General features: G+C 36.9%; 1 protein-coding gene across 11 annotated transcripts in view; it reads left to right on the top strand.

Annotated features, from left to right (window-relative positions):
* vav2 (vav 2 guanine nucleotide exchange factor) overlaps nucleotides 1-20,856 on the top strand; it is a 205,703-nt gene extending 184,847 nt beyond the window's left edge. For 2 of the 11 annotated variants that reach the window (XM_034895963.1, XM_034895966.1), the window contains 20 exons: nucleotides 1,264-1,359; nucleotides 3,631-3,699; nucleotides 3,884-3,970; nucleotides 5,866-5,954; nucleotides 6,071-6,203; nucleotides 6,572-6,586; nucleotides 6,893-7,002; nucleotides 7,175-7,276; nucleotides 8,568-8,656; nucleotides 9,410-9,423; nucleotides 9,556-9,574; nucleotides 10,206-10,333; nucleotides 12,318-12,389; nucleotides 12,556-12,617; nucleotides 12,934-13,050; nucleotides 13,617-13,704; nucleotides 13,814-13,937; nucleotides 16,761-16,847; nucleotides 17,357-17,511; nucleotides 19,354-20,856. In XM_034895963.1, coding sequence (XP_034751854.1) covers nucleotides 1,264-1,359; nucleotides 3,631-3,699; nucleotides 3,884-3,970; nucleotides 5,866-5,954; nucleotides 6,071-6,203; nucleotides 6,572-6,586; nucleotides 6,893-7,002; nucleotides 7,175-7,276; nucleotides 8,568-8,656; nucleotides 9,410-9,423; nucleotides 9,556-9,574; nucleotides 10,206-10,333; nucleotides 12,318-12,389; nucleotides 12,556-12,617; nucleotides 12,934-13,050; nucleotides 13,617-13,704; nucleotides 13,814-13,937; nucleotides 16,761-16,847; nucleotides 17,357-17,511; nucleotides 19,354-19,401 — 1,704 coding nt within the window. In that variant the 3' untranslated portion in view covers nucleotides 19,402-20,856. The remainder of the gene's footprint in view (nucleotides 1-1,263; nucleotides 1,360-3,630; nucleotides 3,700-3,883; nucleotides 3,971-5,865; nucleotides 5,955-6,070; nucleotides 6,204-6,571; nucleotides 6,587-6,892; nucleotides 7,003-7,174; nucleotides 7,277-8,567; nucleotides 8,657-9,409; nucleotides 9,424-9,555; nucleotides 9,575-10,205; nucleotides 10,334-12,317; nucleotides 12,390-12,555; nucleotides 12,618-12,933; nucleotides 13,051-13,616; nucleotides 13,705-13,813; nucleotides 13,938-16,760; nucleotides 16,848-17,356; nucleotides 17,512-19,353) is intronic. The other 9 variants (XM_034895968.1, XM_034895969.1, XM_034895971.1 and 6 more) reach the window with 8 other exon arrangements.
* The last annotated feature ends 6,069 nt before the right edge of the window (nucleotides 20,857-26,925 follow it).

Below are 26,925 nucleotides of genomic sequence, written 5' to 3'. Positions count from 1 at the left end.
TTTGCATTAGTACCACCTTTAATATTCGAACTATATAACAAAAACAAGCTTTATTTAACTAATTTTGTGTGTTTCTTCTGAACCTTCAGTTTCCTACAGTTTTGGAAATAATATAGATGTATTCATTTTCAACAAAGAAAGATCCCAGTGTGGCTATGGGTTTGAGATTTCCGAACAAGACAACCTTCTAAAACAATGCAACCAGGTTTCAGTGGCAATTATGCATATTTCCCAATGAAATACTGCTGAATCTGACATATTATAGAAAATCATTAAACAAATATGTAAAGTAAAATGTACTGTTGAATAAATCATGACATTGACTAACTTCTGACTAAAATAAATTCATAAATGTGGTCCAAATTTGCAATGGTCATGCACAACTTGAGACAAAATCAGAAAGGCGTGTGATTTGCAAGTATGCCCTCAGAGCTGTTTAATTCATATTCTGTTACTGAACATAATTCAACATAATCTATACAGGCGAGTGTATAGATTCCAAATAGTGGATATGTAGTGACTGTAGAATCTTAAATGTGATAGAAGTTTCACATTTAAGATTTGAATCTGGGTGATGTTCAGAGTCCATTTCTGCTGCAAGACCTCCCTCACTACTATTATTCTCTCTCAAACTGATTATAGAAGAAGGCTAATGGACTCCTGTAATAGTGGGATTAAGGCACATCAGCATTTTGCATGGCCAGAGAAGTGGCTCTTGGAGCTGTTGACAGAAAATGAGGTGATTACAGCTCGAGTAGTTGACTCTAAGATAGGCTCTCTCAAAATAGAAGAGCTTTGTAACAGGGCAGAACAGCTTCTCACTGTCTATATACACAAAAAATTGTTTGTAAAGAGGGATAAGCTGTCCCTGTTGCTGCACAGTTATAGAAACCGAATAAAGAGATGCCTACACACTCACCACTGTGAAGGAATCTTTTAGGATGATACTAACAAAAGGAGCCAGTGCATCGAGAAATGTATTCATTAGTCAGAGGAATTTCCCAGGCAGCATGCATAATTGCGTCACAAATGGCTGACACGGCCAGAGCTTTAGTTTCCACCAATAGAACAAAATGGCCTTGTTTTTAATAGAATGCCCTGGGAATGTGTGGAAGCAAACATAGCAATGCAACAAGACTTAATGAATTCTTAAACAATGATTGAATGCTTTGTTAGTAGGAATGCTTAGGTTGTAGGAAATGTCCGATGCAGCATTATGCAACGTGTAATAACTGCCCTGTTGCTTGTGTTGGTGTTCCACAGGAATGTACAATGAAAGTGCAGGAAGGTAAATTCAAGCTGCAGGATCTTCTGGTGGTTCCTATGCAGAGGGTGCTGAAGTATCACCTACTATTGAAGGTAGGAGGCATCTCACAACTGCAAGAATCCACAATACAGTCATTTTTACTCAGTTTAATCCTACACAGAAAAGATAAAGACCATTAAACCTTTTACATATTGACGTAATGCACCTCATTTGGAGTAGGACCATCATTTGCTTTCTGAACACATTCAGTCCCTCTTTAATTCCTCTATAGTTCTTTCAGTGTCTGTGGTTGGATGTTAGACACGGTCTTCATCACTTAAATAATTGAAGCAGATGGAATGGAAAATTACCATTTCACACTTTACTCGTTTATTCGTTAAACACTTTGCAACTTTCTCACAAACAGGATTCCATTGTTTTATTTTTAAACTGTTGGTTAGAAATAATAAGCTGCTGGTGGCTATAATTATTATTTACAACCACGCACCAGTGCCCTGATATGCAAATTTATCTAAGCACTATTTCTGACCGCTCACATCCAAGCCAGTATTTCATCCTGGAACTCTCCTCCTGGCAGGTAAAACAAGCTGGCCACTGTAACATTCCCCATGAGTTATTGACTTTGCACCTCATTTATGGACGAGAATATGAGTTTATGATGCTGTGCATAATGGACTTGGGTGGAGGAGAGTGTTTGCTTGAGGTGTTTGTGGGACTACACAGAGAGTGCAGCGACTTTGTCTATTAGTGGGAACTGAACCTCTGCAGGAGTCTTGAGTCTCAGCAAGACACTCAGGTCAAATCCACTGCGTACTAATCCAGTTAAATGCACCCCATTTCACTGCCTCCAACAGCTTTGCAGAAAACGCTGCTGTATGCTGTCGCCTTAAGGCATGTCAGACTGACAAGTCCTGTTACTGTGTGCGTGTGTCCAGTAATGCCTAAGGGCACATCGTTAGTTGATGTTGCCTCGATATCATCACAATAGGGTTTCACTATGTGGTCATGGTGTGAATACTAGCCTCTCTTCTTCTTCTATGTAGCATAGCTGCACTCCAAAATAAAGGGAATTCAAAAGTAATTATGTTCAAGCAGGGTGTGTAAATATGATGAATTTGCAGCGTTTTTTATTAATCTAGGTTGTGCAGCAGCATGTTGTCACTGGCCGGCCTTGTGCAAAAGTAACAGACCAAAGCATTAAAAAGATCTGCTGAGTCAGAATGTCACTTAGATAAAAAATAAATAAGTTAATTTAGGTGAAATAAGGCCCATAGCAGTTTGTTTGTGGGGGGGCTTGCAGGTTAAAGAGTTAGCAGTGACAGAAATGAGGGGTGACAAGGAAATAAGAGATTTGTCAAGGGAGGCAGACATTTTGATTTGAAAGAGCATTTATTGCATTAGTCCTTTTTTCCTGCTATAACAAGTCAAAATCTTCCATTAATGTATCTATTGTATATTCTGTATATCTGACTGAGTGATAATATTTTTAGATTTGGATACAATTATGAAATTCAGATTTGGGTTGCCCCTGTAGCTCACCGGGGTTGAGCGTTGCCATTAAGGCTGAGCCCTTTATTGCAGGTCTTCCCCTCTTTCTCTTTTTCCTTTCTGTCACTATCTGAATGAAGCATAATAAGTGACTATAAATTATCCTAAAAACATGAAGTGTTCATGCACAGCTCTGCCAAGATGTCCTGTAATAATGTTATGTGTTTCAAATAACAGTCCCAGCATTCCTTGTACTAGATATGTCACTGTGAAAGTTAGATTCTTCTGTTTGCTTTGATAAGATCATTGATAAATATGCAAGGAACAAGTACAGTAGTTTGTTTTTGTCTTTCATTTATAATGTTATTTAGGCTGATAGATCTGCCTTGGCCAGCTGGCACAATATCATTTTTATTAAAAAAAAACAAAAGATTTGATCAGATTTCCTTTTCTCACGAAACACACCGTATCTCACCACGGCTCTACAGCGTTTTATAAATCACTCCATTAAGTTGGAGAAGAAGGCAGTTCAGAACTTATTTGTTATTGATTGCTGGGGGCAATACGTTTACTGTCAGACCTGGAGGCTAGTTAGCAATCTCTCCGGCTTCCTCTTGTATTTTATGTATGCTGTTTTTTATTGTGCTTTGATGCAACTTATTATCAGTCTAACATCCACAATCACAATAAAGAGCTGTTAAACATCTCACACAGCAAAGCCCTCTCAGAAATATATGATTCAATGTTGGCATCATACTTACTATTAAAGTATGTTGTGTGTTCATTCAGATTTTGTTAAAGACATCTGCGCTAGATTTCTTTTCTTCTATTACATTTTTTTTTACAAAATCATTATAATGATTCTGACTTGACAGGAACTGTTGAGTCACTCAACGGACCGACCAGAGAGACAACAGCTCAAGGAGGCTCTGGAGGCTATGCAGGTCTGTGTGTTCACGAGTGAGCTTTATCATTACATAATAACGTTGCAGTTCACCAAGCCAAAGCTGTATGAATTGTTTTATACAACTACTGGTGCTCAAAGGACCGTAATTGAACACATTATGATAGGTGTCCTATCAAGATTTTAAGTTTGAGGTGTAAAGAATGTTTGCTTTGCTCTCTTAGGACCTGGCCATGTACATTAACGAAGTCAAGAGGGACAATGAGACACTGAAGAAAATCAGCGAATTCCAAAGTTCAATAGAAAATCTTGTAAGTACTTTAATGTCATCTGTCACTACTTTTCCATGTAGGAGAAATTTATTTTAAATTCTTTGACTTAATCTATTATTCAAGCCTCGAAAACACATTTTCTAAATCAGCTACTCACTATACTGTATGTGATGGGATCTCATATGGGCATGCTTTTGTCCTCCATAGTCACAGCAGAACAATACAATTATATTATATTGTATACTATTGTATTATATTATAATACAATACTGTTATTTCCCATGAAAAAATTCTATATTTCTATTTTTATATTTGATTTTTATTCATATTTAAAATAAATGGTAAGCTCTGAAAAGCAACTTTGAATACCTACAAAAGCGTTGTATAAATTTGATATACAATATTAAAATCTGACTCTGATGACAGGTGCTCATAACGGGTGTCCGCGGGGTCTTTAAAAGTCTAACAAGTCTAGATTTTCAAAATCAAAATTGTAGGCCATAAAAAGTCTTAAATTAAAGCTATTGTGTACTAGGTCTTAAATACAGGTCTGAATTGTCCTACCTACAGTACATGACACGCTGCCTCAAATGCTCATTGAAATATTTTTTTTGCCCATGGTGTTGTAATTCTTTCTTTTGATAGTCTGATATAAATTGCTATATATGTACAAATTATTTTTTATTTTTACTACTCTGTGTCGCTTTTATTCAATTTGAATACATTTATTTACTTTGCAAGTACTTTTGTGACTCAGCATTACTTAAATCTTGTGATCTACTGTAGGTCTTACATTTCACTAATAATAGTTTTCAAAAGGTCTTAAAAAGTCTCAAATTTGACTTGATGAAACCTGCAGAAACCCTTTCATGTTGCCTGGGAGACCCACTCTCCATCAAATCTAATCAAACCACACACACACAGTCCTGTATAAGAAAATCAGACAAGTTCTTAAATGTTAAACCAGTATTGATTTCTAAATTTACATTTTTTGCTTATTTAGGAACACATTTTTAAAGGAATAGTTTGTCATTTAGAGCAAAAAGCTTATTTGCTTTGCTTGACGAGAGTCTAGCTAGTTACGTTAGCTTATCACAAAGACTGGAAACTGCTAGCCTGTAGTATCATATAGCGGGCTCATATGAAAATGGTATTGGTCATCTTTCCCCAACATGTCAACTTATTGCTTTAGTCTTCTAGTACATTCCATTTTGGAATGCCAGCAGTGACATGTAATCAAAATAACATAAAAACATTATTTTGTAAATCATCTAACTTTTATACTCACATTTTCTATTGTCATTTTTAATGCTAGATTTGATATTTTTACAGAAGTTTTGCACAGAAGTTTTTTTTGTATATAGTAAGACACCAGCACTCATGTTATTACAAGGCTGGAATTCAAAGTTTGACAGTGTGATTAGTCACTAAGCATTACAGAGCCTTAACCCATTCTTTAATTCTCTCCTCTGCTAAGAACACTGGTCTCATCTTCCTTCCACCTGTCATTAAATCCTCTGCTAATATAATGTCCCCAATAAATCATTTAGTGTTGCAGAACATGAATAAAAGAAATGATGTACATTCCAGACCAATGGTTCATTTCCCATAATATTATAAATTAATATTAATATGTCTTTCTTTTTCTGTCACTGTGCTCTACTTTTACTCCCTCTCTTCATCCATTGTTTCCTACAGATGTGCAAAAAGTCCGTGGATTATTTTTGGCCTTGTACTGTGCATATGCCATAGATACAGTAAACAAGTTGAAATTTGGACTGACTGAAATGGGACTGAATAGTTTCAGACTTTAATCATACTTATTTTGATTCTCTCTGAATTTTAAGTCTAGCTGAATTCAACATGGGTTCTCAATAAATTTAGAAGCTATAGTTAGCAGTGGATTGACATTCTGTGTGTCTTTGTGACCTAAGCAGCAAGTGAAACTGGAGGAGTACGGGAGGCCAAAGATAGACGGAGAGTTGAAGGTGTGCTCCATTGTCAACCGAACCAAACAGGACCGGTGAGTCCAAGCTCTCAAGAAAAAAAACTACCCAAAGGATATTAGAATTAAAGCAACTCAATGCAAATAATGACATATTCTCACAGCACACATTGAATGTGTATGTATGTCTTCAGGTATATATTCCTGTTTGATAAAGTGGTCATTGTCTGCAAGAGGAAAGGCTATAGCTATGAGCTGAAAGAGATTATTGAGCTGCAGTCATATAAAATGTCGGATGACCCCATGAACAACAGGGACATGAAAAAGGTAAGAATCTTCCTTTTATTTTGACAAAAACACAGAACAGAACAGTTTGTAGAGGCAGCCTAGCTAAACAACCCGTGTAATCATTACAAATGTTGCCCTTGATCTAAAGAACCTTGTTGATGGTACTTTCCAATATGGAATTTATGAGTAATGCATTGAAGTGTCAGATCTGCATTGTGCTCGCCCATGCTTGAAAACCCATGTAAATGCAATGAAGCTCATTTAGGATTCATGAAATCGCATTGCAGTGCATTGCGCCACGGGTCTAACATGGCTTTTTTTTCGTTTTTGAATCTGCATGTGTCTGTCCATGTTTGCATGTGTAACTGTGACTTTCTCTGGTGTCTTTCTTTTTGCATGCTTACCAGTCGAGTGGAAAAATGGTAAGCTCTACTAGCTTTATTTGACTCATCTTTTCATAGTGGCCTGTTTTTGGCAGTGGTGGTTTTTGGGGTTGCACGTGAACCCACCGGCTTTATGATTGGCTCTTAACCTTTTGGTCAGATGCATCGCCAAAGCATGTGGAGCATCTTTTAGTTCCCAATTAAATGTGACCATATTTTCAGTATGCTTCTGTACATATTTATATAAACAGAAAACAGGCTTCACAAGCTTCTTTGCCTATCTCTGTCATTGCCATCCACATACATCTCTGCCCATCTGTTCCTCACTCACTTTTTCCTCTCCAGTGGTCGTATGGTTTTTACCTGATCCACCTGCAAGGGAAGCAGGGCTTCCAGTTCTTTTGTAAAACTGAGGAGACAAAGAGGAAGTGGATGGAGCAGTTTGAAATGGCCATGTGAGTATGATTACATAGTAGGGTTGGTAACTTCCCTGAAAATTCAATTAAGGAATCATATTGGGATAAACTAACCAGATGGTCTGTGTGTTGGCTAATACCAGGATTTAAACACCAGAGAAATAAATCTACCTCATCACAAAATCAAATAAACTGTCCAATTTACTTCCAGGTCTAACATCAAGCCAGAGAGAGCCACAGCCAATCAGCATAACTTTCAAATGCACACATTTGATAAGAACACCAACTGTCGAGCCTGCAAGATGCTTTTAAGGTAACAACCCTGATAACTCCAGTGCTGATGTTCATACCAGCGCATTCATATTCTACAATGAATAATGAATGCATTGTCTTCCAGACTTTCCAAGGACTATCATGTATCTAACAATATTCAACGGTAACAGATTCATGATGTTTCTTGTACAACCTGGGAAAGATATTTTAAACAGTCAGAAACACGTTATGTAACATGTCTACAAAAATATTGTATAGCCCTGATTGATGCAGTGGTGAAAGAAGAAGCAGTCACATCAATTACTTTAGTTAAACATAGCAATACCAAAATGTAAAAATACTCTTTTTCACATAAATGTACTACAGTAAAAAGTAACATTCCTTGTGGATTGTGCTGAAGGATAAGTATAAAGAAGCAGAATATGGAACCAGCTGAAAATTGTACTTGAGTGTAGTACCTGTGCCATTGCTGTCATGCAACAGTAATTTAATACTCCACACTGTTAGTAAATGTAGCATTGAATGTAATGCTAGTAATGTAGTGTTAAATTAAAACCTTAAAACGTGTCCCAAGTGCTAAAAAAACTGAAGACAAATCCCCCCTCATTTAGTCATCAACAAACAAACAAACAGACTTAAATCACATAGGGACACATATGTGGAATATGTAGCCCCTCATTAGTATAAAAGCAATCCCTGGAAAATATTCCGCTAAGTGTGACTGAGGCTGACGAATGATATTTTTAAACATCCGCCTTCCCAGCACCACCCACTGTGTCCCTGAGCGCAGCTCCTCCTATGCGTTAGTGCTGCTCGGCTGCAGCGGGGACAGCCCGTTTTACTGAATCACTACTTTCACCTCTATTACAGTCGGCCAGCTAAACTCCACTCTGTGTATTGACCCACAAATTTTGTGGCTTGGCTGACCTAAATTCACAGAGCCAGTGTAAGCAGGGGCCGGCGTTGGCACTCCCTGCTAGATGCTAATTTACTGCTGCAGCCCCAGCGGATCCCATCATGATTTATGGCACTGGCTATTTAACATGGCAGTGTGTGATGTGCTGTGTGTTACAGTATCCCTAACAAATACAGTGCTGCTCTTAAATGGTCGACGAGTCGATTTTGAGATTTTCGGATCACAGAGTGGAAATGATCGAACGTGCTACAAATGCAGGCTTCTCGTTACAATCAGCCGCTCCCCCTTGCGTGTTGAGTACAAATCAAGAAGTTAATTTGTTCCCTGTTGGCAATACTCTGTGTGTGTGTGTGTGTGTGTGTGTGTGTGTGGCTGTGTGGCTGTGTGTGTGTGGCTGTGTGTGTGTGTCCTCTAGGGGCATATTCTACCAGGGCTACTACTGCTCTCGCTGTGGAACAGGAGCACACAAAGAGTGTCTGGAAGTCATTACCATCTGTAAAATCAGTAAGTGTCCCCTCTCATCTTCTGGCAGAAGTCCTGATGTTTACTTTTGGAGGGCCGATATCATGTTGTGTGACAGACATCATCAATGATTATGACACTGTGTTGTTAGGCTGATTTTTTGGACAAAATTAATAATGATTTATAAAAATCTCATTCACAAGTGTAAACCTGCTGCCAGTGTCAGTGAACAGTCCCAAGAAAGATAGTGGGTGTGGGTGGGGGGGTTAGTGCGCGGAATCACAGAAGGGAGGGGGAGAGGACAGGATGAGGAGGAGGGAGGGGCAAGCTTTTCTCGTTTTGTTTGTAAATACTTTGAAAGTCAACAAGAAGTAACGTGACCCAACATTAGAGCTTATAGCACCTTTAAATCTAGCAGGAAAATGGAGGATGTGTTCTGTGGGTTTCCTGTGGGCCTGATTTCATTGTGTTGCAGGATTTTGTACAAAGGAGGAAAACTTTGGGTGTCAGGAGGAGGTACCCGAGCTTACCTTTTGGGCTTGTTATACTTCACTCATCATATGTTAAACACAGTGGGCCTGATTGGGAATTGAAAGAAATTATGGTAACAAGTGATACGTAGGAAAATGTTTTAAAGCTTTATTCATGACTGCTTTATATCCACTCTGTAACACTGTACTTCTGGAATGAAGCCAAAATGCAGGCAAACAAGCAAAATTATGTCTGTCATGTTTGAAACGGCACATTTATTGACAAGTATTATAATGCTCAAATGTTTATTTTTTCTTGTTTCAGATCCTCTTGACTTGGTGAGTAGATCCTCTATTACTCAGCATACTATAGTTATATTGTCTTCCTGTAATAGCCATTTCCCTCATGTTTTTCTTTATCATTAAAATGATTGTCAGTCATAGTTGATCAAATATTTGTTTTTTCTGTAGGAACCTGGAATGTCCTCAGGTAAGATGATACACGATAAAGATCACTTCCCAACAACGATGGATATTCTGTCAGCTGTCATGTAAAAAGTCTGTTATAAATAGAGCTGTTATATGTTAGCACAGCTCTCTGCTGTCATCTAGTGGATATATCTACAACACATGAAGCACAACATTATCATCCATGTAGAGTGAGTGGCAATGCATAGACAAATATAGATACTATGTGCTTAAAGATATTACGTGATAATAAAAAAAACTGAAGACCTATGAGGGATCCTAGTTGTTTTGCAGAATCCTGAACTAATCAATACAGAATGGTCTGTCTGGAGAGAATAAGTTGATCTAGATTTTCTTTGTAATTTCTGGAATTTTTGCCTCACATGATACTTTAAAGTGGACAGAGTAAGGGAAACCATGCTGCAATGATCTTGGACTAGATTTAAACCTTTTATCTTAGACCAGATTTCCCTGCATAAACATGCCTGCCATTACCATGTAAAACCTAAGAGGGGACTCCAAAGACAGTAAGCAGCAAACACAGTTAGATTCAACCTTACATGTTTTCCTCTTTTATCCTGTGTCATCAACCTAACTGTTAGTCTTACAGGTTTAACATTAACCCCAAACACTGTTGTTGATTGTTTTTCCAGGTCCCAAGATGGTGGCAGTGAGGAACTACCATGGCACACCAGCACCTGCGGGGAAGACACCGCTTTGTTTCCAGACAGGAGATTTTATCGAGTTGCTGAAGGGAGATCCTGACACCACATGGTGGGAGGTACAGCCAACCAATCACTATCTGACAAAACCTAAAGTGTGAATAGACAGTTGGCTCTGTACTCCAGCACATTGAGAACGTGTGGATGTGAAATGAATCCATAACGATTGAGTTAAAGTGCTGACTTTCCGCTTTAAAGATGTTTCAAGGTGATTACATTCATATTGGGTGAATGATTAGGAGTCATGAGCAGGGACTCCAGGGAGTCAGCGATAAGATATTGACTGGCATGTATACCCCTCATAAAACCACAGCATGTTGTTCCTACACTTCAGTCTTTGTACAGATTAAACAAATGAGATTTATGGGTTAATAATTAAGCTTCAAAGGTGCCTGTAAGTGGATTTTGTTAACATTTGGACAGAGCTAGAGCTAGCTGTTTCCCCCTATTGCAACATCTATGTTAAGCTGGCTGTAGCCTTATCTTTAGTGTACGGACTTGAGACTGGTGTCAATTCTTATCCAAACCCTGTCAAGAAAGCAAGTAAGCGTATTTCCAGAAATGTTATATTTTTCCATAATTACAAAGTAATTCACTAGAGAACCCAAAAACAATTTGACCACACACTGGCTGCATCTGTAAATTAACAAGCATTTATCAAGATCATTTCAATTAATACAAATAAACCACATTCGCTACGTTGTAGATACAAGTTAAAATTAGATAAAAGAACTTGTATCTAAGAGGAGTGATCATTCGCAGTGTTTTGCATGGTAGAGCTATGAATATTTATAAAAGATAGAAGGGGTAAAAAACAATAAAGCAACAAGAATTGAATGAAACGTATGGCTGGGAGGTACAAAAATGGTCTTATACTTATTATTGTAACCTTTGTCAACAAAAGCTTGCAGATTTACACTAATGAGGGACTAAGATTTTGCTCAACGACTTCCTCATTTACAAAATCACCTTCCACATCAATATGCAGGAATGTTCTAAATTTGATTATTAGTTCAACTTTCTTTGCCTTTTTTGAAGTTGCCGCACATATGATGATTTTGTCAAGGCATTTTTCTTAAGGGATTTTGCCTTTGTTCAATAGGACACAGTTAAAATAGGAATTAATATTCAAACAAGGTCCCCAGCCATATTAAAACCTATGATATCCTTGGTTATCTTCCTGTCGAACTGGGTATAATTACTTAGTATGTGTCAGCTTATTTGGGCACAAACTTCTGATTAATAAATTAAATTTAAATAGGAAGACAAAACACAGAAAACAGTACTCACTTGGCACTTACCCAGGCTTTCTTAACAATGGGAGTTCATTTATTTAAGTTGTGCCGCCTTCTGACGCTCCTGTCATACACTCGTGTGCAGTTTATTAAAGATTTCTGATTCTGATATTAGCAGACATTACTGAGACAATCATCTTTTGACTATTAGAGCATGTTCAAGATTTCTATGCTTCTTTAACAAAGGCATTAAAGCTCTCTTTGTTGAACATCGGTAACGCTGTATCTGCAGACCTGAAGGTTCTACAGTGAAATAGCCTGGACAACAGGAGCTGTAACACTACTGATACTAACTCTATTACACTTTCAGCTTTTTGTATCAGGCTAACTTTCCCCAAAGTGACTCTGGGCAACTTTCTGAAGCCATTAATTTAAACTCACCTATGAGGTTATCCTTCTACAGCACAACAGTTTAATGTCTCCTTGCAATATCAATAGGTGTGTTGAGCTTAAGAAATCAATCGCTTCAGGTAGCAGACAGTGAAGGCGTTTCAACCTGACGCTCATGGCTGAACATGACTGATGTGTTTCATTTCATTGTAGGTGCAACACCTAGCATCGCAATGTATTGTGATGTACATTGTATGTAATGTGTAGTCAGTTAACCCCAGTACTGCATGCGTTTAATAGGATTTTTCTCATTTTTGTTTTTAAAACGTTTAATGCATTAGTTTGCCTTATGCAAAGCAATTTGAGTTGCCTAGGTATTGTGGCGTACAAATAAACTGTCCATGCCTCTATCTTGCAGGGAAAGCTGATACAAACACAAAAGAGTGGCTTCTTCCCCAGTTCATGTGTAAAACCTTGTTTGGACCCAAAGGTAAGGAACTCATATACATGTAGAGTAGGTATGTGGCCTTCCTTTTTCTCTTTACTGTACACTTTAACTACCTGTGTGGGAAATACATACAAACAATCTACTTTAGCTTCATGGTGTTGTTCTACTTATAAGTTATTTTATGTGGATTGTCTGCTTTTTGATACAGCCCTTCCAGTCAATATCCAGCCGGCAGTCCTCCAGGGAATCAGACTACTATGGATATCCTTGGTAAGACCGTTCGCTTCTGGAGATTTTGGATTTATGATTATTTCATCCTCATAGTTGTAAGCCCCTATTTACTCTAAATACTGCCATTACCATGAGGTCACTATCCTTTAATGACTTCAGATGTATTGACGTTAAAACTAGCATACTGTTAACTTTGTGCATAAGTTTAGTTTTAAAGCAAACTGACCCCAAACAATCTGAAGATTCATTACTACATGGCTGTTTGATGTCAGCTATTTGTAAAGTATTTACCATGTCATTGGATTACATAACATGTGTTTGAAGGTGACAACATTTCTTCTCTGCTCCTGTGTAGGTTTGCCGGTAACATGGAGCGCCAGCAGGCAGATAACCTTTTAAAATCCCATAGCAGTGGGACCTACCTTATCAGAGAGAGGACAGCTGAGGCGGAGAGGTTTGCCATCAGCATCAAGTGAGTGTTTCAAATCTTACAGGAGAGGGGAAATATCAGGGGGAAGGGTTTTATCCACATCTCATGGGAAATACACATTCTTATGGGATTTTCCAGTCAGCTTTTTCCCCAGCATGTTTTCGCTGCGGCTAATTACCGCTCTGTAATTGCTTTTTTTCCTTTTTATCCTGTTTTTTGTGCTTATTTCCTCTGAGGGAATGCATCATACAGAGAGATATGTATGAGCTCATACTGGAACTGTCATACAGTGATGTACTGGGAGAAATGCTTTTGCACATCTGTCTTCAAGTATTTAAGACAGGTGCAAAAGGGCTACAGGGACCAGCCTTTAGACAAATAAAGAAATATTTCCCACAGCACAGTTGACCTTAACTGAAAATTACTTTATTTTGGTCTGTTAGTCATTCAGGTATACAGCACAATACTTCTTGTTGACAGCAGCTGAACAAACCAAAGGCACATGAGAGAGAAAGCACAACAATAAGACACAGTAACATACAAAAAGGTTTTTAGGTAAATTATTAGGGAGAATTTCATGATTAACAATCAAATGTTTGGTTTTACAGATTCAATGATGAAGTAAAACACATCAAAGTCATTGAAAAAGACAGCTGGATTCACATCACTGAGGCCAAGAAGTTTGAGAGTCTTTTGGTAAGTCATATGTGGAACAACCAACGCAAAATACCCACAATACCTTGATGTCAACGTGAAAAAAATAAATCAGACGGTCACTTTTAACCTTTCTGTTTATTATTAACAGGAGCTGGTGGAGTACTATCAGGCTCATTCATTAAAAGAAAGCTTCAAGTTGTTAGATACCACATTACGATACCCCTACAAGTCAAGAGAACGCTCGCTAACACGGGCCAGTACACGCTCGCCAGGTAAGCCTTCCCAATGTTTCCGATTCCAGCTCTTAGCGTGAGCTACAGACAAAAAGTAAGACTGGAATGACTTTTAGTCTGGTGTCAAATATCATCCAAAACTAACAAACAGCCGTAGTAAATACTCGCCCTAGCACTACATTAAAGCTGCAAGCATCACAATCTGCTAGTCACTCGTAAAATGAGCACTCAGGTAAAGTTGATAACAAATGAAGAGTATTAAGATTATGATGAGAGAAAAGTTGACCCTGGACGGAAATGTCATCAGGTATCAACATGGAGTCCGATTACCGCTTCCTTGTTACCTCGCTGATGCAATAGTCCTGCTGGGCCAGCGGAAAAGTAGGAACACATAACATTAACCCTTGTGTTGTCTTCCCGTCAACCATGCCACTTTTTGTTTCACTGGGTTGAATTTTCAACATTTGTCACTTTCTTTTGTCACAGTTTTGATATAGAAAGCTTTTGTAAACGGGTCAAATTTGACCCGAGGACAACAGGAGGGTTAAAGGGGCCCTGTGTTACTGTTTTGAGGTCTAATAAACGTGGCACATTGCAGCATAATTTGGCATGTTACCACCATAACATCAGTGGAATAGTGTGACGCAGGTCTGTGTATCACATCAACCCTCCCCTACGGTCATGAGCTTTGGATATTGGCCACAAGAATTACATCACAGATAGAAGTGGAATATTATTTGCAGGGTGGTTGAGCTCACCCCAAACTTGGACATCTGGAAGGAACTTTGATCTGATGCCTCCTGGACACATCCCTGTGGAAGTAGTCCAGGCACATCCAGCTGGAAGGAGACCACTGGGCAGACCCAGAACACACATCCAGCACCTCGGATTACCCCAGAAAGAGGTGGAGGACATGCCTAGGGAGAAAGACATATGGGCTGGTGTTTTCTTTCATTTTTCACAATTTCTTTTTTGCTTTATTGATTTCTTGCACTAGCAGGTACAACATTACAACTTTTGTTTAACAATCTCCCCTCCCCCGACCCAACCCACAACAAAGTTTCTCTCTCAACATCTGCCACACTACAAGAGCAAAAAAACAAGAAAAGATAAAAAGCTAATTATATGACAGTATCACATGTATGGAACAATTGGCACCACCAGCAAAGCCATGATATCCATGAATAAAAAATAATATATAATATAAATATTGCACCCTCCAAGACATCCCTCACTCCTTTCCCACTTATTTTCTTAAGGGCTTTATTAGTTAGCCCGCTGCGTTCGTGAGCCGAACCCTGATAAGTGGTGGAAGATGAATGAATGAATGGATGGATGTTTGGCCCAGCGATTAATAGCACATTGTACATCTTATATATACACCTGCTTCAATGAATGATTATGTAAGAACAAATTTGACATTATAATGTGCAGGTCCGTCTAGAAAATGTAATCTATTGCCATCTTGGCTGTGTATGTAGCAAGGAAGGTTAGAATAAATGAGACAGATCACCTCCTACTCCCCACTCTTTGCCTTCACTGGTACTCTATTCCTTCTCAGGCCAGTGACTCTCTTGACTCATACAGTAGAGAGAGGAATAGAGGAAGTCCTTAGGGGAACATGGCAGAAAAAGAGACAAGCAGTGTGAAATAGATAAAGAGAGAAAGACAAAAGTTTGACCAGCTGTCTGAATTGGCAGTCTTCTCTGTCCATCAGACTGCATAAGTACCAGCTCTGCCTTTGAACTGGCTTCTATTCTACGTTGGTCTGCCTTTGTTTGATCTGCAGGAAGTACTGCCTACTAGAGCGAGATTGAACCCGTCTGGTGTCGGCTGCATTTGGAAAAGAATGGAGATAATTGAGTCTTTGCTGTTGCTGCTAATGTGCTCTCGCTCTTTTTCACTCTGTTTTCAAGCACTCTTTGTGTATTGTTGCATGCATTGTTGCACTAGGGCTGGGACCATCTTATATTTAATTAATTGTGATTCTAGAAGTATTGCGATTCAATAGTCTTGACTATTGCGATTTTCTTTTCCTTCTTTAACAAAAACAAACGTTGAATAATAAACTTCTAGAGACAATATACTGTATATCATGAGACATTTCAAAAAAAGTAATTGTTAGTATTTAACATGTCTTTTCTGCATTTTCTGCTTTTGCTCTGTTTTGCTGGAAACAGATCTGATGTAGGGTCAGGGGTACCGTATAAACAAGGATTTATGTGAATCATTGGTAAAAACATAAAGAAATGCTGATTCTAGGGGAAATAACTTTAAAAATCTTCGCAAGACAAAATAACGAGATAAATGATTTTTTAAAATCTTTTTTCCCATCCCTACTTTGCAGTGTAGTGAAGTGGGCATGCAAAATGGTGGTGGGATTAGGATGCCTCTTTAAAGGGGCCGGTAAAAACCATGCCCAATCATTTCATTCCCTTTAAAAGCTATGCTCACTGAAACAATTATTTACAGTGACAGTTTGGTAATTAAGTCCAGACATACCTTGTCTGGTGTGCTGCAATGCTGTAAAATAAATAAAAAAGGAGAAATTAAAATATTTTCTAGGGGATTGGTTTTGCTTATTTTCCTGAAATGATTATTAGGGTTGCATTCAGTCTGACTGTATCTACATGTGACAATAAAGTCACTACTGCCAAACTGGGAATTAAACTCTCTAAGCCTTTACATTAGTGCATTAACCAACAATTCTCATAATGATCTTGTTTGCAATCCACAAATGATGATTAAAGATTATAAAAACATAACCCTATCTTTAAGAGACAGTGTGCTCCTTTTTAACTCTGCTTTTATGGCTCAAGCTCTGCATTTCCAGCTTAATTTCCTCCTCCTTCTCTTTCTCAGCAGCTACCTGCGCCTCCTACAACTTCTCCTTCCTAAGTCCGCAGGGCCTCAACTTCTCTTCTCAGAGCTCAGCTCCCTTTTGGTCAGGTACTCTTTCTTTTCACCTTTCTTTCTGCACCTCATCAACTGCAATTTCTTTAATAAGCCTCTGTGTGCTCGACCTCATTACTTCTCGTCTTTGGTGCTCTTTTTGTAAGATTAACAAGAACATTTCAGTTTTTCTCGGGATGACACTCATTATATGACTAAAAGGATAACCAGTTTCCTCCCGTGTGATGAACAAACTTGTCCTGTCCCATCGTGATCATGTGTCATTGTGGGACTCCATTGTGTCATGCTGAACACAGACCATGAACTGACCATCTTCCTCATGATCATTCTTCACAACTAGTTGTTACCATTATGACTTGTATGGCAGCCCCACTGGGTCTTCTTGCCCAAAGAGGTGCCAATAGGGTCAAAACGTTGTCTTTGAATTAAATTATGGGCGCTAAAATCAGTGTTGCGGACATTACATTTTTTCAGTTTTGTATGGCCTTTCACCAATGTCAAGTTCTTGTGAATAGTATGAGCTTTAATTGTCTCCACTTTTACAGTGTTCACTCCACGGGTGGTTAGTACAGCAGTGGCCCGCTATAACTTTGCAGCACGGGACATGAGAGAGCTGTCACTGCGAGAAGGAGACATCGTCAAAATCTACAGCAAGATCGGTGGAGACCAGGGCTGGTGGAAAGGAGAGGCCAACGGACGAGTGAGTGAACCGTTAGAGTCTGTTCATTTATGGTTGGTAAAAGTGATTGGGATAATAATGGACCCAGACTGAAAAGCCAATGAAAAAGAGAACGTTTTTGGTGCTGTAATCTGTATACATACATCCCCATAAAGAGATCCTGCTGCTAGCATGTGCATGAGGCAAAACCAAGTGTTTACGTACTCTGCTTCAAATGTACATCACTGATTTGGTTTTTGTGGGCCCCAGAGTGACTGAATTTAACAATTTAACCATTGATAATAAAAGAACTCCTAAAGCAGGTGGTAGAAAGTGCAAAGTAAAAGCCTGGCTGCTGGGAAATGTGGCAGTTTAATAGGCTGGCAGTTAAGCTCAATGTGATGTCAGCTTTTTATTCTTGGGATGTTCACCATTAGGTTATAACAGTGTCGACGGTGTTAATGTGTTACTGTGTGGATCCAGAGTGTTAGCCCTTGTACTGTTGCACAACTAAGCTGTGTTGTACTCTGTTGTGCAGTCTGGTGTTGAGATACTCTAGCATCCTAATTTTGATTTCATTATAGCATGTCAGAATCTGGCTCCACGAAGGATCTTAATGGAAATGGGTTTTTAAATGGACGGGGTTGTCTTTGTCAGTGAGACACAGAGTCTTATCAATTGTTAAATAAAACCATCTACTTAATGTAAATAATCTAGGGCTAGCAAAGGGGCTTCAAATATTTAATCACATTAATTTCCTAGCTAACTCGTAATTAATCACAAATAATTGCACGTTTTTGTCTATTCTAAATGTCCCTTGGCTGAGTGTAGTATTCTCACTTGGAGCAAATATTATCACACACAATCTAACACTGTCCATCAATAAAAAGGTGAAAAAAATATTTTGACGAGGGGGCGGCCGAGGATTCCCAATCAGCTGTGTGCTTGGCCATGATAGGGTATTTCAGACTCGATGTGATGCGATGATCGCTCAGTTCACAACAACAAAACACCTAGATCCCTTTGGTCTTGTCAATGGAACCATTTGGCAACTTTAAAAAATTAAACCTTCCATTCAGAATCTTATTGACATCTGTTTTGACATCTTGCGCTCACCATCCACCCAAAACGTAATGTTGCTACTCTTTGGCCGGCTTGCAAGCCCAAACAGGTGTGTCTGGAGGGCCTGTTGTTTTGTTTCCAGGTGTGGTGTTGTAGTTTTCCTAACGTTACTAGTTGTTGCAACAGCACTTGAAAAAAAACTACTATATCATTATTTTTTGGTTACTTGAGCATTTAGCTCACTGGTGACAGAACTGGTAATACAATTTTTTACAGACTGGATTTTTCAAATTTGTCAAAACTTTGGAACCACCTAACTTAGGATTCCAGAGTTGTCTTTGTAAGGCTGTTTATTGTATAAGGAAGAAAAAAAATTGCTTAGCCAAGCAAAACATCAAAACAACAAGTAGACTTTCAGGAATGCATTATTTTTAATAACCGCGTGGATCTGAGTACATTATACCACTTTTACAATGACTACTTGTCAGTGATAAAATATATAATTATCTAAATACATATTGTGCTGGCACTATCTCTCATTAATTCACTTACTGTTCCAAGAAATAGAAAATGTGTTGCCTAGCAACAGCTGGAGTAGTATTTGAATTAGACTGAACAGGGATGAGACCCATACATCATGTGCAGTTATCTGAAAATAATGCACATCGTTGAGCCAATTCACACTGCACATACAATGGATCCACTTTAGTGTTATCAACTGTCATCTTACAGCAGGTACAGCTAAGTTGGATGTTACAATGTGTCTTCCCTTGTTTACATTTAAACACTATAAAGGATGATAATGACTCTTTTATGTTTCAGATTGGATGGTTTCCCTCAACGTATGTGGATGAAGAAGGAGCGCAGTAAGTCTTGGATGTTTGCTGGCCTGGCTCCTTCCAAATCAGGAACCATCTTCTACTGTTCTCAGAGAAAAAGAACTCACTCCTCCAGGAAAATCACACAAGGAAAAAAAGAACTTCTTTTGTTGTTTCTGCTGGATACTCATCTTTCAACGAGTGCTTCTACCCTGTTTCTTTATCCCCAGTTATGCATCAGCTTTGCTTCTGTTTGTACATGTATTATGTGCAGAATGCCCTGTTTAATTTCTGAATAGGAAAGAAGAAAACTGTCTTGTCTGTCAGCCTCTGTGTGCTCTGCAGAGGCTTTATTGAACTGAGGACACAGCAGAAACTGACTGTGAATAGCTTTACTTTGAAAAAGGCTCCCTTTTGTTGCAGGTCTATGCGAGGTGAAATAATTGTACAGTATAGATAATTTATTTAATAGAGATTATTATCATTACTAATGAATATTGTGGGGAAGTTGATTTTAGCGGCAGCAGCAGCACGGAATCAGACAAGAAAAACTAAAATAAGAAACAAAAAAGACAGATGCTCTGTTTAAATGTTGAGAGATTTTGCCTTAGTTGTCATGGTGATGCCTTGTGGGTTAACGCCAGTGGAGGGAATAAACTTTGTTGACTGTTTCTACTTCTCCATGTATGCATGTGCCCATTTGCGGCCCACACAAACACACATACACACACACACACACAGACCAATGTACAGTACGGTGCCTTTGAAGAATGGTCGTTGCTTACTGAACCTCAACATCAGCCAGTAAAGAACATTGCCACCCCCAAAAGATAGTTCGTCCACATCCAGAGGACTTGACCAACGGACGGGAGAGACACTTATACTAAATACCGGGGATGGCTCGCCTTCTGAGCCCTGGAAAACAAGATGGTGAAGCATTTAACTTATCTGAACTGGTGACTAGATAAACTCACAGAGACAGTCTGAGGTTTTTTTTTAGCCAACAACAATCACATAGACTGTTTCCAGTAGTCTTGGCGTCACAAGTCAATGGGTGCAATCAGCTGGATGCAAAAGGGAAACATCAAGACATTCCACTGGACAACCACTATACACTTTTAAATGTGTTTATTGTTTGAGTTTTTTTGATTGTTGCACAAAAACAAGATTATTTTTTAAGTTTTGAGAACTGGACCGTTTATTATTTGAAGCCAAATTCAGCCATGTTTTAATGTCTGCATGGAATTTGTTCAATTGTTATGATTTTTGTACTTTGCCTTATTTTTATAGATGATCAGGTGGCGGGATTTTTTCCCCCTTAATGTTATTCATTTTTCATGTGTGAAATTTGGGGCTGTGCAGACTGGTCAAAAGATTTTAATCTGAAGGAAAATGTACATCCTAATTAGCATAAATTCACAGAAGCATCCCTTCTTAATTATTTTGTGATTCTTTTAGGGGTGCAGTGCTCAGTGTTTCCATTCAATTCCAGTAATTTCCTAATGCACACAAACAGTTTGAAAGTTTAAAAATGTCACGATACACACAAAGGAAGACAACAAATGTACTAAAATGGGAAATTATGGAATTAGCTTTTTTATAAAATGTTTTCATGACAATTTGGACTAACTCACAAGGCAGTACCGGAGCCTACTGAGCAGAAAAGTCCAAACACTGAGCACGTCAGCTCTGGCTGGTTCACAAAGACTGCAGGGCAGAAGATGCTGATATGTTTAGTTTCTAAACTTTTGACTGTCTATGATGTGTGTTATTGCATAGGCTGACTGCCCCGAAAAACGTCCTACCACTGTGTGAGGGGCACACAGGAGGCCTCCATGGTGTCTACATTAGGGGGGGGAGGGATCTAGACGCTGTATATGTAGTGGACAAAATCCCATTGCATGTGGCTATTGATAGTTCAATTCCTGTCAATACGTCCTTTAAAGAAATAAGTTCTTAATCATGTACATTTTTTTGAATGGTTGAGTTTTCCAAATAAGGTCTATCATGAAATAAATAATTCTCTTTGATTTAAATTTGAGACTGAATCATTTTCTTGTGAAGTTATAAAAAGTCATAGTATAGTGTGTCAAAAAAGTAGAAGTAGAAGAAAATTGTCGAAAAAGGAATAGTATATAAACGTCGAAAAAGATGAGAACTGATTAAAAAGTCATGGTATAGCATGTTGAAAAAGTCATGGTATAATATGTTGAAAAAAGCATAGTATAGTATGTTGAGAAAAGTCATAGTAACATAAAAGTAATAAAGTATAGCATATAGTATAGCATGTGGAAAAGGCATAGTATAGTGTGTCAAAAAAGTGATCAAATTGTCATAGTATAGCATGTCAAAAAGGCATAGTATAAAAATTTAGTATATAGTATATCAGAGGCCACGTACCTCTAGATCAACTAGGGGTTAGGTGTCTTGCTGATTGACACATTGGTGGAAGTATCGCAGTGGGAATCGAATCGACGACAAAAGCATTCATCATAGCTGCTGCGCCATCACAACCACCATGACAGAAAAAGTGATAAAAACACATAGTATAGTATGTTGAAAAAAGTAGAACAAAGTCATAGTATAGTATGTTGAAAAACAGTTAAGGATAGTATGTCACAAGTGATAAAAAAGTCATAGTATAGCACTGTATGTCAAAAAACCTAATTAGTTTAGCACTAACCTCCGAGCCACCATACACCATATTAAAGTATGTTGAAGAAGTTAATTCAATTCAATTCAATTTTGTTTATAGTATCAACGTATAACAAGAGTTGACTCAAGACACTTTACAGATAGAGTAGATCCAGACCACACTCCAGAATTTACAAGGACCCAACAGTTCTAGTAGTTCCCTCCAGAGCAAGCAATAGTGCAACAGGGGCGAGGAAAAACTTCCTTTTAAGCAGGAACCTCGGACAGACCCAGGCTCTTGATCTTCTCTTGTTCTTTGTATTAGTTCATGAGATAGCAGGGCACTGTGCTGCATTACAAACATGCTGGGCAAAAAAGGACTCCGGGGAATGACTCCCCAGAGCTAGGTTAGTAACAAACATTTTTGGGACATGGATGCACACAAAATGGAAAGATAGAAAGATAGATAGAGGAGAGAGGAGCTCAGTGTGTCAAATGAAGTCCCCCAGCTGTCCAAAACTATAACAGCATAACTAAGAGAGACAGAGTAAAGAGAGGAGCCTGGTCAGGCTAGAACTCTCCCCAACCGGATTGGGCTGTATGCCCTGCCTCCCTCCAGTTTTATTATATTATTGATTATATGATAGATAAATCCGACAACTATGACAAGAAGTAGGTTTGTACTGTATAGTATTTTGAGTAAAGTGATAGAAAGTCATAGTATAGTCTGTTGATTAAAGTCATAGTATAGTCGTAAAAATATATGTATCAAAAAGTCCAAGTCCCAGCCTACACTTGGGATTGATCCAGGGTCTGCAATGCCAATTTGCTGGTTCTGTTAGGAGTAGCACTAACCTCTGAGCTACAATACATAGTAGTGAAGCATGTTGAAAAAAGTGATAAAAAAGTCAAGTCAAAGTCACAGTGTAGTATGTCAAAAAATGGTCCCAACTTGGCAATGGGTCTGGAGTGTCCACGTAATGGTTCTAATTGGAGTGGGCTAACCTCTGAGCCAAAACACATGTTAATGCAATGCATTAAAAAAAGTTATAAAAAAGTAATGGGATAGTATGTCAAAAAAATTTATCAAAAAGAGAAAAATAGTCATAGTCTAACTTGTCAAAAAAAGTGATAAAAAAGTCATAGTATAATGTGTTGAAAAAAGTAATTGTATAGAATGTCAAAAAAGTGATAAAAAAAAGTCAGAGTGTGTTGAATAAAGTGATAAAAAAGTCATAATATGTCAGAAATAGTGATAAAAAGTCATAATATAGTATGTTCAAAAAGTGATAAAAAAAGTCATAGTTTGTCAAATAAAGTGATAAAAAAGTCATAGTATAGTATGTTGCAAAAAGTCATAGTATAGTATGTCAAAAAAGTCATACAAAAGTCATAGTATGGTATGTCGAAAAAGATCATTGTATAGTATGTCAAACAAAGTGATAAAAAGTCAAAGTACGGTATGTTGAAAAACGTCATAGTGTAGTATATCAAAAAAGTGATGAAAAATTCAAAGTATAGTATATCGAAAAAGATCATAGTTTAATATTTCAAAAAAAGTGATAAAAAGTCATAGTGTAGTATGTTGAGAAATATGATAAAAATTCACAGTACATTATGTCAGCAAAAGACATAGTATAATATGTCGAACAAAGTGATAAAAAAGTCATAGTATAGTCGTAAAAATATGTGTGCCAAAAATGTGATTAAAATGTCCAAGTCCCAGCCTACACTTGGGATTGACCCAGGGTCTGCAAAGACAATTGGCTGGTTTTGTTAGGAGTAGCACTAACCTCTGAGCTACAATACATAGTGGTGAAGCATGTTGAAAAAAGTGATACCCAAGTCAAGTCAAAGTCACAGTGTAGTATGTCAAAAAATTGTCCCAACTTGGCAATGGGTCTGGAGTGTCCACTTAATGGTTCTATTTGGAGTGGGGCTAACCTCTGAGCCACAACACATGTTAATGCAATGCATTAAAAAAAGTTATAAAAAAGTCATGGGATAGTATGTCAAAAGAATTGATCAAAAAGACAAAAAGAGTCATAGTCTAACTTGTCAAAAAAAGTGATAAAAAAGTCATAGTATGATGTGTTGAAAAAAGTCATTGTATAGAATGTCAACAAAGTGATAAAAAAGTCAGAGTATGTTGAAAAAAGTGATAAAAAAGTCATAATATGTCAGAAAAAATGATAAAAAAGTCATAATATGGTATGTTGAATAAGTGATAAAAAACTCATTGTCAAATAAAGTGATAAAAAAGTCATAGTATAGTATGTTTTAAAAAGGCATAGTATAGTATGTCAAACAAAGTGATAAAAAGTCATAGTATAGTATGTTGAAAAACGTCTTAGTGTAATATATCAAAAAAGTGATAAAAAATTCAAAGTATAGTATATCGAAAAAGATCATAGTTTAATATTTCAAAAAAAGTGATAAAAAGTCATAGTGTAGTATGTTGAGAAAAATGATAAAAATTCACAGTACATCATGTCAGCAAAAGACATAGTATAATATGTTGAACAAAGTGATAAAAAAGTCAGAGTATAGTAAGTAAAAAAAAAAAGTGATGAAAATATCAACGTCCCAGCCTACAGTTAGGATTGATCCAGGGTCTGCATTCCACTTTGCTGGTTCTCTTTGGGATATCACTAACCTCTTAGCTACAATCCATATTAACATAGCATGTTGAAATGTGATAAACAAGTCACAGAGTAGTATGTCAAAAGAAAGTCCCAGCCTGGCAATTGAACCAGGGTCTGGAGTGTCTATGAAATTGTTCTATTTTGGAGTAGGGCTAAGCTCTGAGCCACAACACGTGGCAATAAAAGGAATTTTAAAAAGTGATTAAAACAAGTCATAGTATAGTATGTCAAAAAAAATCGTAAAAAATACGAAAAGAGTCATAGTGTAATTTTTCTAAAAAAGTCATAGTATATTATGTAAAAAAAACTGATAAGAAAAAATAGTATAGTGTGTCGAAAAAAGTCATTAAAAAAGTGATTAAAAAGTTATAGTAGAGTATGTTGAAAAAGTCATGGTATAGTATGTTGAAAGAAGTCATAGTACAGTATGTCAAAAAAGTGATAAAAAGTTGTAGTGTGTCAAATAAAGTGATAAAAAAAGTCGCAGTATAGAATGTCAAAAAAAGTGATTAAAAAGTAACAGTATAGTATGTCAAAATAAGAGATAAAAAGTCATGGTATGTCTAAAGAAATGATGAAAAATTCATTGCATTGTATGTCAACAAAGTGATCAAAAAGTCATAGTATAGAATGTCAAAAAAAGAGATAAAGAAGTCTTAGTATGTCAAAAACAGTGATAAAAGTCATAGCATTGTAAGTCAAAAAAGTGATAAAAAGTCATAGTATAGTATGTCAAAAAAGTGATAAAAAGTAATAGTATAGCATGTCAATGAAAAGTTAATAAAAAGTCTTAGTATAGCATGTTGACTAAAGTCATAAAGAGGTCATAGCATGTTGTGTTAAAAAAATAATAAAAAGTCATAATATAGTATGTTGAAAAGATCATAGTATAGTATGTCAAACAAAGTGATTAAAAAGTAATGCTGAAAAAAGTAATAGTATAGTAAGTCAAAAAAGTGACAAAAAAGTCATAGTATAGTATGTTGAAAAAGATCATAGTATGTCAAAAAAGTGATAAAAAGGCATAGTACAGCATGTCAAAAAATGGTTAGTAATAAGTCATAGTATAGTATGTTGACTAAAGTCATAAAAAAGTCACAGTATAGTATGTTGAAAAAATCATAGTATAGTATATCAAAAAAAGTCATAGTATAATATCTCAAAAAAGACATTGTATAGTATGTCAACAAAGTGATCAACAAGTCATGGTATAGTATGTCAAAAATAGTGATCAAAAAGTCAAAGTATGGTACGTCGAAAAGGATTAGGTATACTAATACCTAATACCTAATATAGGTATTAGGTACTAAAGCATGTCAAAAAAGTGATAAAAAAGTCATGGTATAGTATGTTGACTAAAGTCATATTAAGGTATGTGAAAAATGGTGATAAAAATGTCAAAGTATAGTATGTCAAAACTTCATAGTATAGTATGCCAAAAAAGTGATAAAAACCTCATAGTATAGTATGTCAAAAAAGTGATAAAAACGTCATAGTATAGTATGTCAAAAAAGTCATAGTATAGCATGTCGAAAAAAGTAATAAAAAAGTCATGGTATAGTATGTCGACTAAAGTCATAGTATGGTATCTGAAAAATAGAGATAATAATGTCATAGTATAGTGTGTTGGAAAAACTGATAAAAAGTTCATAGCATAGTATGTTGAAAAAAGTGATAACATGTCATAGTATAGAATGTCGAAAAAAGTGATAAAAAAATCATAGTATAGTATGTCAAAAAAAGTCAGTAGATAGCATGTCAAAAAAGTGATAAAAAAGTGATAGTATAGTATGTCCAAAAAAGTGACAAAAAGTCACAGTTAGTATGTCAAAAAAGTGATTAAAAGGTCATAGTATAGTATGTCGAAAAAAGTCATGAGATAGCATGTCAAAAAAGTGATAAAAAGTACATAGAATAGTATGTCAAAACTTTATAGTATAGTATGTCAAAAAAGTGATACAAATGTCATAGTATAGTATGTCAAAAAAGTCATAGTATAGTATGTCAAAAAAGTGATAAAAAGTCATAATATAGAATGTTGAAAAAAGTGCTAAAAAAGTCATAGCATAATATGTCCAAAAAGTAATAGTATATTATGTCGAAAAAAGTGATAAAAAGAACATAGTAAAGTATGTCAAAAAGTCATAGTATAGTATGTCAAAAAAGTGATAAAAAGTCATAGTATAGTATGTTGAAAAAAGTTGTAAGATAGCATGTCAAAAAAGTGATAAAAAAGTGATAGTATAGTATGTCAAAAAAGTAATACCATATTATGTCCAAAAAAGTGATTAAAAAGT

The sequence above is a fragment of the Etheostoma cragini genome, chromosome 16, assembly GCF_013103735.1.
Source record: "Etheostoma cragini isolate CJK2018 chromosome 16, CSU_Ecrag_1.0, whole genome shotgun sequence".
NCBI classification, from domain to species: Eukaryota; Metazoa; Chordata; class Actinopteri; order Perciformes; family Percidae; genus Etheostoma; species Etheostoma cragini.
The sequence above is the reverse complement of the archived record's forward strand: the minus strand, read 5'-3'. Positions and strand labels throughout refer to the sequence as shown.